At 36.9% G+C, this 12,106-nt stretch overlaps 1 protein-coding gene across 3 annotated transcripts in view; it reads left to right on the top strand.

Annotated features, from left to right (window-relative positions):
• PRDM5 (PR/SET domain 5) overlaps nucleotides 1–11,851 on the top strand; it is a 194,077-nt gene extending 182,226 nt beyond the window's left edge. For all 3 annotated transcript variants that reach the window (XM_026499257.4, XM_026499258.4, XM_048212274.2), the window contains 2 exons: nucleotides 471–575; nucleotides 9,923–11,851. In XM_026499257.4, the coding sequence (XP_026355042.1) occupies nucleotides 471–575; nucleotides 9,923–10,087 (270 nt within the window). In that variant the 3' untranslated portion in view covers nucleotides 10,088–11,851. The remainder of the gene's footprint in view (nucleotides 1–470; nucleotides 576–9,922) is intronic.
• The last annotated feature ends 255 nt before the right edge of the window (nucleotides 11,852–12,106 follow it).

The raw sequence follows: 12,106 nt of genomic DNA, 5'->3' as shown, positions 1-12,106 counted from the left end.
TGATGACAGTTTTGTTCTGAAGTTTTCATTCTCAGGAATTCCTCTGAGATAGTAAACAATTTGTACCATCTAGATCAGGGGTCCCAAACTTTCTTGGTCCGTGATGCCCTTAGTATCTCAGGGAATTTTTGCAGCCCGTCAAGACCAAAAGAAAACCTAAGAGTTCAGTTGTTTTAGTAGTTGGATCATGCCCATCATTCAGAAGCCAGCCTTGCAAAGGTATGACGTAATTAAAGACTGTCGTACAGTCTAACGCTGGAACGTGAACTGCCCTGAGCGTGTAGTTCAGTTTCCCAGCAGATGGTGAGTAGTGCCATTTCTCCTGAATACTTAAAATAACTCGTGGCACCCGTCTGGATTTGCCACAGCACCTACAGAACTAGATAAAATACCCCCCCTCCACGTACACCTTAGTAAGGAGGGCTCTAAGTTCACTCGAATTCATGGCGATCTCTTTCCATTGACCGCAGGAGAAGCCGTACAAGTGCTCAGAGTGCAGCAAAGCCTTCAGCCAGAAGCGAGGCCTGGATGAGCACAAGAGGACGCACACTGGAGAAAAACCTTTTCAGTGCGACGTGAGTTTGGTTTCTCTTCTCTTTCCCCAGTGTCCTCCAGTAACAGAATGCGCTGGAAGAGTGTGTGTGTGTGTGTGTGTGTGTGTGTGTGTGTGTGTGTGTGTCTGCATCTGTGCATCTATGTGGGTGTAGGTGTGTGTGTGTGTTTTGCAGTGCTGGTCTTTCTATTAATGTCTTGTGCTGCTTATATCTTTTGATTGCATAATCTGTGTAACCACTTTGAGTAATTTTGTTCATCCTAGTTTGCTGGCAGCAAATAAACTCTGATTTTCTTTAAGGCACACTTGCACGCTTTTTTAATGCAATTGAGTTGTTCTTTCAAGGTATAAGTGCATGATGATTCAAGGCAGCTTTCATGTGTCTACCCAGATCTTTGACAGGTTAATGACACTTAAACCAGAGATTTCACTGGTCATAGATATTATTTATTTTGTTACAGCCTAACTATGGATTTCTAAAACATGAACAAACTCCTTTGTTTAAATAATATTGCTAATTGTTTAGATTTTCTGTTTATGACACTTGAATTGAAATGAAATTATCAACATAGTTGTTTACACTATTTATGAAAGGAAAAATACTACCACTGTCAGTAAAATTAATCTAAGTGTTAATTAATTAAGGAAAAATTTGGTTTCTCAATGAGCGGTGTCACGATTCTGTGTAAGATTGACGGTAGACAGAAGATTGATACAGGCTTTAGGGAAAACACTTGGATGCTTATTTCCAACACAAAAATAGCAAGAAGAGTATTAATGTAGCTCAGTAGAAGAAGCAGCATTAAAGTTGTGTGTGAAATTGCACAGTAGAGAATTATCTTTAAATGTGGAGGGAAACCCGAGGACTTTGTCCCATTGGCATATCCCAAAGGAAAAAGTATGGAGTAAGCGGTCCACATGAAAGGAAACTCACAGACACAAGATGTTTTCCTTGTCTTTCCATGAAACTTTGGTGGTAAGGTTAAGGCAACAATGTCCTCCCAGTGGGTCTACTCATAAAAATACTTATGAACAGTGAACTTCTTTAAGGCAAGAAGTACTTGTAGAGAAAGCATGTAGAGCTCTATCCTGAACCGGAGGTACAGCCCCAGCTTCATAATTTCAGTTGGTTTAATTCATTGGTGCTTTTACTGGAAACAATTTCTTATAGGCAAAACCTATTTAGATTACTAAATTGTACAGCTACACAAATAACTGATGGGACATAGAAATTAAATATTAACTGTGTACGGACACCTTCCTACCATCATATTCAACTCAACTTTCATTTATGTGAAATATTTTTGTTGACTACTTCCTAAGCTAAACTTGGCCATGATATTTATTAAAAAAAAAAAAAAAACTGTAATGTTACAAGCATGATTTTTTCTATTTACTTCTTTTTTTAATTAATTTTTTTATTATTATGTTCAATTAGCCAGCATATAGTATATCATTAGTTTTTGATGTAGTGTTCGGTGATTCATTAGTTGTGTATAACACCCAGTGCTCATCACCACACGTGCCCTCCTTAATACCCACCACCCAGTTACCGCATTCCCCCTCACCGCTCTGGTCTGCAATACTCAGTTTGGTTCCTGGAGTCCAGAGTCTCTCATGGTTTGTCTCCCTCTCTGATTTCTTCCCATTCAGTTTTCCCTCCCTTCCCCTATCATCTCTTTCTATCATATTTTCAAAACTCTCTGATCCTTTTCTATGGCTCAAACTGGTCCATTGAGTAGAGATACAATGCCTCCAAAACCTCCCTGAAATGCAGCATGCTCAGAGAGAGAACTGGGTGTCTTTGTTCCAAAATTTTATCCTCTTAACCTACTCATTCTGGATAGAAGTTGTCCTTTCTCACCCATTCCGTCTTTCTCCTTCCTAAATAACACTCAAATCTATTACTTCCTCTCAGTTTCTATTTCCACTAGCAGTGCACAGCCCAAACCCTCCCTGTGTTTTATTACATTCAATCTCCAGTGTACGTGTTCATCACCCTTTCAAAGTAATGTTTTTTTTTAATTGAGATGAAATTCACATAACATAAAATCAATCATTTTAAAGTGAACAATTCATTGACACTGAGTACATTAACAGTGTTGTGCAACCGTCACCTCCATCTCATGCCCAAACATTAATGTCCCAAAATAAAATTCCATACCCATTAAGGAGTTATTCCCTACTTTCCTCAGACCCTGACAATTACCAGTCTTCTTTCATTTCAATAGATTTACCTATTCTGGTATTTCTTGTAAATGAATCATACAGGATGTGACCTTTGTGACTGGCTTCCTTTACTTAGCATAATGTCTTCAGGGTTTATTTACATTGTAGCCTGTATCAGTACATCATTCCCTTTTATGGCTGAATGATATTCTGTTGTATGTATATGCCACAACTTGTTTATCTATTCATAATTGATGCGCATTTGGGTTGTTTCTCCCTTTTGGCTATTGTGAATTGCTCTGAGATGTGCATACAGGTGCTTAAGTACCTGTTTTAAATTCTTTGGGCCGCAGACCTAGGAGTAGAGTTGCTGTGTCATATGATGATTCTGACTTTTCAAGGAGCTGCTGTCTGTTTTTCATAGCAGCTGCACCATTTTATATTCCCACCAGCAATGCCCGAGAATACCAATTTTTCCACATCTTTGTCAACACTTTTAATTTCCTGTTTTTTAAAATTATAGTCCTCTTAGGGCATGTGAAGTGATATCTCATTGTGGCTTTGATTAAAGTTCCTCAAGGATTAATAATATTGAGCATCTTTCTATATACTTGTTTGTTGGCATTTGTATCTTCTCTGGAGAAATATCTCCTTAGGTCTTCTTCCCATTTTAAAATTCTGTTATTTGCCTTTTTGTTGTGGAATGTAAGAGTTCTTTGTATATTCTAGATACTAGACATCTTCTTACATTCCATAAATTATCTTTTCACTTTTTTAATAATATCCTTTGATGCATGAAACTTTTCAGTTTTGGGGGTGCCTGGCTGGCTCAGGCGGGAGAGCAGGCAGCTCTTGATATGGCCGTTGTAAGTTTGAGCCCTACGTTGGATGCAGAGATGACTTAAAATAAATAAAATCTTAAAAAAAAAAAAAAAACTTTTCAATGTTGAAATTCAATTTATCTGTTTGTTTTTTTCTTTTTTCGCAACATGCTTTTGGTGTCAAATCTAAGAACTGTCAATTTCAAGGTCATGAAGATTTACTCTCCTGTTTGTTTGTTTGTTTGTTTGTTTTTTCTAAGAGTTTGATAGTTTTAGCTCTTACATTTAGGTCTTTGATCTATTTTAATTTTTTGAATATAGTGTGAAGTAGGGGTCCATTCTTTGGCATTATTTTTCGGCTTTTCACCAATGTGATGTTAGCTGTGAGTTTTTTATAAATGCCCTTTATTATGTTGAGGAAGCTCCCTTCTCTCCTATTGTTCAGTATTTTTATCAAGACAGGGTGTTGGATTTTGTCAAAGGCTTTCCTTCATCAACTGAGATAATTGTTTTAATCTTTTGTTCTGTTAATGTGGTGTATTACATTGTTTGATTTTCTTATGTTGAACTACCATTGCAGTCTGGATAAATTCCATTTGGTCATGACTTGTAATCCTTTTAATATACCTTTGAATTTGGCTTGTTAGAGTTTTTGTTTTTTGTTTTTTTGTTAGTTTGAAGATTTTTGCATCTGTATTCAAAAAGTTTTCTTTAATATTTTTGTCTGGCTTTGGTATGGAGGTAATGCTGGCTTCACAGAGCAAATTAGGAAGTATTCCCTCTTCTTTGTTTTTTGGGAGAATTTGAGGAGATTAGTGTTAATTCATCTTTAAAGGTTTGGTGGAATTTATCAGTGAAACTGTCTGGTTCTAGACTTTTCTTTGTTGGGAAGTTTTTTGGGTTTTTCTTGTTTGGTTTGTTTTGTTTTTTTGATACAATCTCTTTACTTGTTACTGGTCTCTGGAGTTTTTCTGTTTCTTCTTGAATCAGTTTTGGTTATTTGTGTGCTTCTAGGAACTTGTTCATTTCATCTAAGTTATCTAATTCATTGGCATACAGTTCATAGTATTCTCTTAAAAATCCTTTTTAATTCTCAGGTGTCAGTAGACATGTGCCAATGTGATTGTCTCAAAGTAAACTTAATCATGTGCCTCTCTGTGATAGTGTCTCACAACCCACAGGGTAAAATCCACCTTCTTACTTAACTGAAAAATTATTCTTTTTGTCAATTCTTATTATTAAATCTTAATCTCTTATCTGTCAGTAGTCTACATTTTACTTGTACTAACACTGAGTTTCCTAAAGCAGTGATGCTGTTCTGCATCCCTGACCCTTGTTCCATGTGGCTACATGCACTACTTCCTCTGTTTGGAAAGTCCTCTCCATCTCTTGTTTACACTGCCTGCCATTCACACACACACACACATGCACACACACAAATGACATTTGAGTGGCGTTTGAGCAAAATTGTAAAGAAAAAACTGATCTATGTTGTTCTCAGTTCGTTATAAGTTTGCTCAAATGCCACTTCACTCATCAACACTAGCGCCTTAGGCACAGGCATTCCACCCCATGCAGCTCCCCCAGCATGCCTTAGCTGTTGAGCTTCTAGTATCTTTGTTACTATCCCCATGGTGATGACTTCCAAATCTCTCTTTCTCCTGCCTAGAATTCTCTTCTGAACCCTAGGCAGACATTTTGAAGCTGCTTATAAGACATCTCTCCTATCTTCCACACTGAAATCAGTATCTCCCCAGCCTTCTCAGTCACAACATGTACATCTCTCTGAGGGCTCCACCGTCTCCAAATAACTCAAACCAAAGCTCTGAGCCTCGTGCCAGATACTTTTTCCCTAAGCCATGACCAATAGCATCATCTAGTTGAGCTTCTATTGTGGGAAAGACACAGTGATCCAGTTTCTATATATTCTCTCTCATCTCCACTACACCCCAGAAATACCCAGGTATTATTTCCACTTCTGTGGAGCAATTGAGGCTCACTGAAGTTGAGTGACTTGCCTCTTCTCTACCACTTATTACTGGCGAAGTCAGTAGTCTAGGGTTCAAACCCAAGTAGCTCCCGTTCAGTCCCAGTAATTCCCGACAGTCTTTCCTTCTATATATTTCTCAAACTTTTTATCTTTTTTAAATTGCCATTGCCCCCTTCACTCTTCTCTTTTTCTCACTCCTGACATCCAATCCAGTAGCAAATCCAGTTGGCTTTACATTTAAAATAAGTTGAGAATCTGAACACTTTTCACATCTCCCCAACTACCATCTTAGTCTCCTGCAATACAGCAGTAGTTTCTTAATTTATCTGTCTTTGATCTTTGCTTCTCCCAGTCTGTTCTAAGCTTGCCACCCGGAGTCATCTTTTTAGAACCTGAGTCAGATTTTATATATTTTAGATGTAGATTGTATATGTAGTATATTTTACTCATTTGCTCAAACCCTCCAATGACTGTCCATCCCATTTAGAATGAAAACCAAAGTTTCACCATGGTCTGAAAGTCTCTATGGATCTGCACCCCCACCCTCCTATCCCTACTGCTCTCACTTCACCACCACTGTCCACCTCACTCTGACCACATCATTTCCTTGCTGTTTTTCAGACACATGCAGACACATTTATATTCCAATAAATAGGTCTTTTTGTTGTTGTTGGGGGGGGCGGCTGCTTCCCTTGTCTGGGACACCCTTCTCAAGTTATCTTTATGGCCTTCTCCTGTACTTATTTCAATTCTCAGCTCAAATTCTTCTCTTTCTTATTTCCATTACTTTGATAACCATCACCCCATATTCTTCTCCTTCATGGCACTTACCTGAATATCACATATTTGTTTGTCTAATTATTTATTATGTATTATAAGTTCCATGACAACAGAGTTTTTTTCTTTATTGTTTGTTGCTGTATCATAAGGCCTAGAACATTGCCTGGCATACAGGAAACATTTAGTGAATATTTTTAAGAGCATAAATCAATGAATCAATAAGTCCTGTCTTAGTTCATATCCAAATCATTTCTGGCTTAGAGTGGAATAATAGTATTGGCCTTGCTGACTCAAGCTTGCTGACTAAATGATATTTTAGTTTTAGTCTCTATTTAGAATCCTTTAATGAATCCCCACCACTTGCTGAAGATACTTCTAGTGTCTTATTATGATTACCAGGATCTCCAGGGTTTGGCTCCAGCCTTCAACTCTAACATCTTTTTCAAGTTATTTCTCTTATTTATTTATTTATTTATTTATTTATTTATTTATTTATTTCAGCTTGTTGCTCTAATAATCTATTTCTTCAGCCTTAGTGAACTGTTTTCACTTCCCCACATGAGCCTTGCTCGTTACAACCCCGTACCTTTGCACGTTCTCTTCCATCTCCCTGGGATATCATTCCCCACCTTATGACCTGACAACACCTGTACATCTAGGAAGACTTGATTGTCCTCTCCTCTGTTCCTTCTTCTAGCAGTATGTTCATGGCATTGAAAATATTTCTCTTTAGGACTGTGGACTCCATAGGGCAGGACAGAGTGCTCTTTGTTATTCTGTTTCTAACTGAAGTGGCAAGGCACATTGTATGTGATTGATAAATGTTAATTAAAGATGTTTATATAGAATTTTAATATTCTCTCTCAAGGTACTTTGATAAATGTGTTGTTTCACTTCATTTTAAAACAAAATCCGCTTACTGCTAGCCTAGAGAAAGAATAAATATTTTCCTGTTCTTTGACAGGTGAATAATACTAATTTGGAATAGGTGGAAGGGTTTGCTAAGAACTTCAGGTGGAAATAAAGAAAAGGAAGCATTCCTGTTGACTATTTGAATTCTTTCTTGCTCTCCCATAATTTTAAAATGACCATGAATGTCCTTGTATTTGACCGATTTATACAGAACATCAGTTTGAAGTCTGTTAATGACTGTTTAAGGTCATGAAAACATAGCTTTTAACGTGTAGGTAGTCACTTTCACAACTGTGACATCAGCTACCCTCTACTGACATTTAATCCTCGGGCCCTCATTCAAAAATCCATTGGGTTGTTCTCATCCCAGCTCCTGTTGGAGCTTCGAGGACTCCTTAATTCAGAGCCATTATCAATGACTTCAGCATCTTGCTCCACTTCCTTTCCATTTCTCTAGCTTGCTGCTGCTGTAATTTTCCCATGGTGACCATGTAAATGAACTTGAACTTGTATCCCTCACAACACACTGGTGAGCTGAACTGTCTGAGAACCTCCTTTATTTTTTCAGAGAGGTTTTTATTCCTTAAAAATGGTGTCAGCCAGGCAAATGGAAAAAGTACAGTTAGCTCACATATCTTTGTTTGAAGTTCGAGCCTTTAATAATAGTCTGTCCTTGGGGTTACAAAGACTCTGAATCCACACTGCGTGGGTTTAAATCCTGGAAACCACTTCCTAGTTCTGTGACCTTGGGCAACCTGCTTGAGACACTGAAGTGAAAGTGTCAATTTCCTTCTGTAAAATGGGGTTCATAGTACTAGTATCTACCTAAAAGGGTGAGGTGAGGATTGCACAAGTTATTTTATGAATTGCAAAGAATGGTTCCTGGCATATAATGAAAGCTGATGTTAGCCCTTCAACCTACTTCCTGTGCCAAATACTGAAATGAGACTGAAGTGAACAAGACACTATGTCCCCTGTACTCACAGACCGCTCATTCCTGTGGGGTATAGACATTGAGCAAATAAACCTGAATAAATACCTAATTGCATTCTATGATAAAGACTGGGAAAAAATTTAAAAAGGATGAGGGGGAGGCATAAAAGAATAATTCAGGAAGAAGTCTCTGAGAAAGTAACTCTAAGTAACCTAAAGGATGAGAAGGAGTCAGCCATGGGGGAGAGAACATTCCAGGCTCAGGGAATAGTATAAATCAAGGCCTGTAGGTGGGAACGAGTCTGGGTATTAGGGGAGGTAAGAAGGCAGGTGAAGCTAGAGCATCGTGAGAAGGAAGGGATGCAAGTGAAGTTGGAGAGCAAATTGACCGGCCTTTGAACCATGGTAAGGAATTTATTTTGAATCTACTTTCAATGGGAAGCCAGTGAAGAATTTGGTATCTATTGCTCATTACATGGGCTTTAGAGAAGGAGCCAGGGAAATAGAAGATAGGGGATATATTATAATTCTACGTTATTTATAATAACAAATTTTGATTATACTTATAAAAACAATTTGGAAATTTAGAGTTTCTTTAACTTGAAAATAATCTCTCTAGGTACCTTCTTCGATTTCTCTGGAATTATTCCACAGGCTTTGGTGTACTTACATTGCTCATAGGACTTTTATCTACCAAACATCTTAACCACTTTTCTTTCCCTTTCTTTCCTTCCTTTCTTTCTTCCTTCCTTCCTTTCTTTCTTTCTCTTTCTTTCTTTCTTTCTTTCTTTCTTTCTTTCTTTCTTTCTTCCCTTCGTCTCTTTCTTTCTTTCTTTCTTTCTTTCTTTCTTTCTTTCTTTCTTTCTTTCAACAAATATTAATGGAATGATTACTCTTGCCCTAATGTTTCTTAGACCAGTAAGGAGACAGACATAAGAAAATCACCTAATTACATTCAGGGTAAGTGTTTTATAAAGGAGAAGTAGAAGCTACTATGAAAGCATTTAACCGAGGACTTCTGGCAGACAGATCATATAGGCTTCCCCGAGGAGTCAGTAAGAGGAAGCTACATCAAGAGAAGTGGGAAAGTACTGAGGCAGGAAGACCTTACATCTTCTGTGGTAATTTAATATTTGTAATTATTAGATAGCTAACATCTGTTGGGCCAGGTGTTGGTGATGTGGCAGAGCTTATATGAAATAAACATGTTAGATGCCTTAGTTAAATGAGTGTATATAATAAGAAATCAAGAATTGGAATTGTGGGTAATAAACTTCCACTTAGGATGCTTAAAGCAGTGTTAACCTTTTACTTCACAAGTGGGACTAAATTGAAGGGGTCGCTGGCGAGACATGTCTTGTGCTATTTATGTCATATGGAGAGATGCCCTGGGCCATTGGGCATTTTGTTTAAGAGGTTTACTATGAAATTGTCAATACACTCCATCATGGGAAGAAAGATATTATTCCCAAGGAGTTATTTCTCTAGACATGTTTAAATACAGTAGTGGAGGAGGAGAGAGGGTGGTTAGGGTATAAAAGACACACACATTAAATGCAAACAGCTTTTGGGAACTAGAATTAATTTTCTCTACCCTTTAGTTGAGATGTTAAATTCCATTTGTTTCAAGCAATTTTTGTTCTTATGCCCATCGGTACATACTTGATAATAGGACTATGCATAATGTATATTGTATAAATGATAAATCGGCATATCTTCAGGTTTTTCAGTATAATATGATTGGATTCTTTGGGTCTTTTCTAGGTTTGTGACTTGGCTTTTAGCCTAAAGAAAATGCTGATCCGACACAAGATGACTCACAATCCCAATCGTCCACTGGCAGAGTGCCAGTTTTGCCATAAGAAGTTTACAAGGAATGACTACCTCAAAGTGCACATGGACAATATCCACGGGGAAGCTGACAGCTAATGGTAGCTGTAAAGGACCTCAGCCGTTTAGAAGGGCTTCGAATAGGAAACCCAGATTTCTCTCACCTGATTAGCATAGCAGAAGTAGCTGAAAGCAATTCACTGGTCCCATAGTTCTTATCTGCTACCTTTAGAGTTTGTAGGTGCTTATGCAAAAAAAGAAGAGAGAAAAAGAAAGAAGAAAATCCTACTTCTACCAAAAAATGGTACAAATGGAAAAGAAAACTTTGTAGCCTTGCAAAATACTTCTCGTGCTCTGTTTTATAAAATGGAAAAAGGAGTCATGGCTTTCCTTCTTGGCCACGTCTCTGTAATGAAGTTTATTAACATACACTTTATTAGACCTTTTTATTTTATGGTCATCTTTGTGTGTGTGTGCATGTGTGCATATGCTGGTTATTACAACTGGCTACTACTGATTTAGCCAGAAAGAAATTAATATACCAAAATATTTCATTGCAGATGAGGATAAGGTGAAGAGTTTTTAAAGTATCAAGCATACGATAACAGGATAAAACTTGCTCTTTTGTGAAACAGACCAAAAGTTGATCTTATTTATAGCTCCCTACAACAGTTCAGTTTAAAATAAAGAGGTATTTAAGAACTAAAGCATCTATTGAATTATTCTCCTTTTAGACAATTCTTAATAAGAAAAACATTATTTCCTCTAATCATTTAGATGCAGACATTCCTGGTCTGCAATGCTTACGTAAGATCTGTACAGGACCAGACACTTAAATATATATCAGACTGATCCTCCCGAGTTTATACTGGTTATCTTTAGAAATTAACAATATACAAATACATATAACTAAAAATTGAAACAAAATAGGTTCTCGGTGTTTGTTGACTGACAGAGTGTCAGCACATAGTGGCATTACAATATTAGTTATGATGAACCTAGCCCTTTACCTTCTCATTCCATAAAAGTCACAGAACATGTTCGTGCAAATGTAATAGAGTCCTCAGAGCATTAACATTCTGTTTTGCAAAAGACGTTTTCAAGAATCTTGGCAGTAGGTGAATCTGAAACACTTTTGAATTACCCTCAATTGTCCTATATAATTAGGAATCCAGAATAAAAAATACAAATCCGGCAATTGTTATGATTGTAATTATCACTGATGCTTAAGGGAAATTGAAGCAAGAAGCTTAATTTCTTCCTTTAGGTTATATTTCGGTAACATACTTGAAAGCAACATACAATGAGCAACTTGTTTTGGGAGAAGGTATGATAAAATATAATAGTGATGTCAAAAGAGTATAAAGGAATCCAAAACCAGGAGAAAATCAAAATGAAGTCCAAGTCATGATTTTTTTCTACTTAATGCTCAGTCAAAAAGAGGAAGTATAATTTTAAGGAAATTGGTTCTAATGATTTAAGGAGAAAGGTTATCTGAAGACACGGTTCTTTGAAGTCAGGAATCTTGTTTTAGAATTATATTTTTGCTCAGTTCCAGTTTTAAAAGGAAACATAAAGATTCAGTCCAGAGATTTAAACTCTGTAAAAGTACTAAATTTGAAATTCACCAGAGATAACTTTAAAAAATATAAATCTCAGATTATAATTTAGAAGATATCTAAGTACGGTTGTATGTAGCATTTTTGTATCTGAAATTATAGACTGTATTTTATAAAAATAGATTTTGGTCTTGTTTCTCACTCTGTCATTTGTTTCAACAGGGTATTTTTAGATCTAAAATGTTTTCAATTTAACATGACAGTCTGTTTAATATCATTTGAATATAAAAGGACAGCTGTAAAATTGGGTGTGTGTATTATTTAAACACGTTCCTTCCTTGGGATGCTACCTCCTCTTATGGGATGGATGCTTCATATCCCGATTATGTGATGAATGTGAAACTTGAAAAGAAGCCAAATTCAATTTTGTATAATCTTGATGACTCACAATTTACAGATCTGCTGTAATTGGAAATTACCCTTGAAACCATGTTGTCTCCATGTTGCCGCATAAACTGATGAGGAAGAGCTGCTGGGCCTTATCAGGCTGAAGGTTCAT

The sequence above is a fragment of the Ursus arctos genome, unplaced genomic scaffold (assembly GCF_023065955.2).
Source record: "Ursus arctos isolate Adak ecotype North America unplaced genomic scaffold, UrsArc2.0 scaffold_11, whole genome shotgun sequence".
Taxonomy (NCBI): domain Eukaryota; kingdom Metazoa; phylum Chordata; class Mammalia; order Carnivora; family Ursidae; genus Ursus; species Ursus arctos.
Note: the sequence above shows the minus strand (reverse complement) of the source record. Positions and strands in the feature narration are given on the sequence as shown.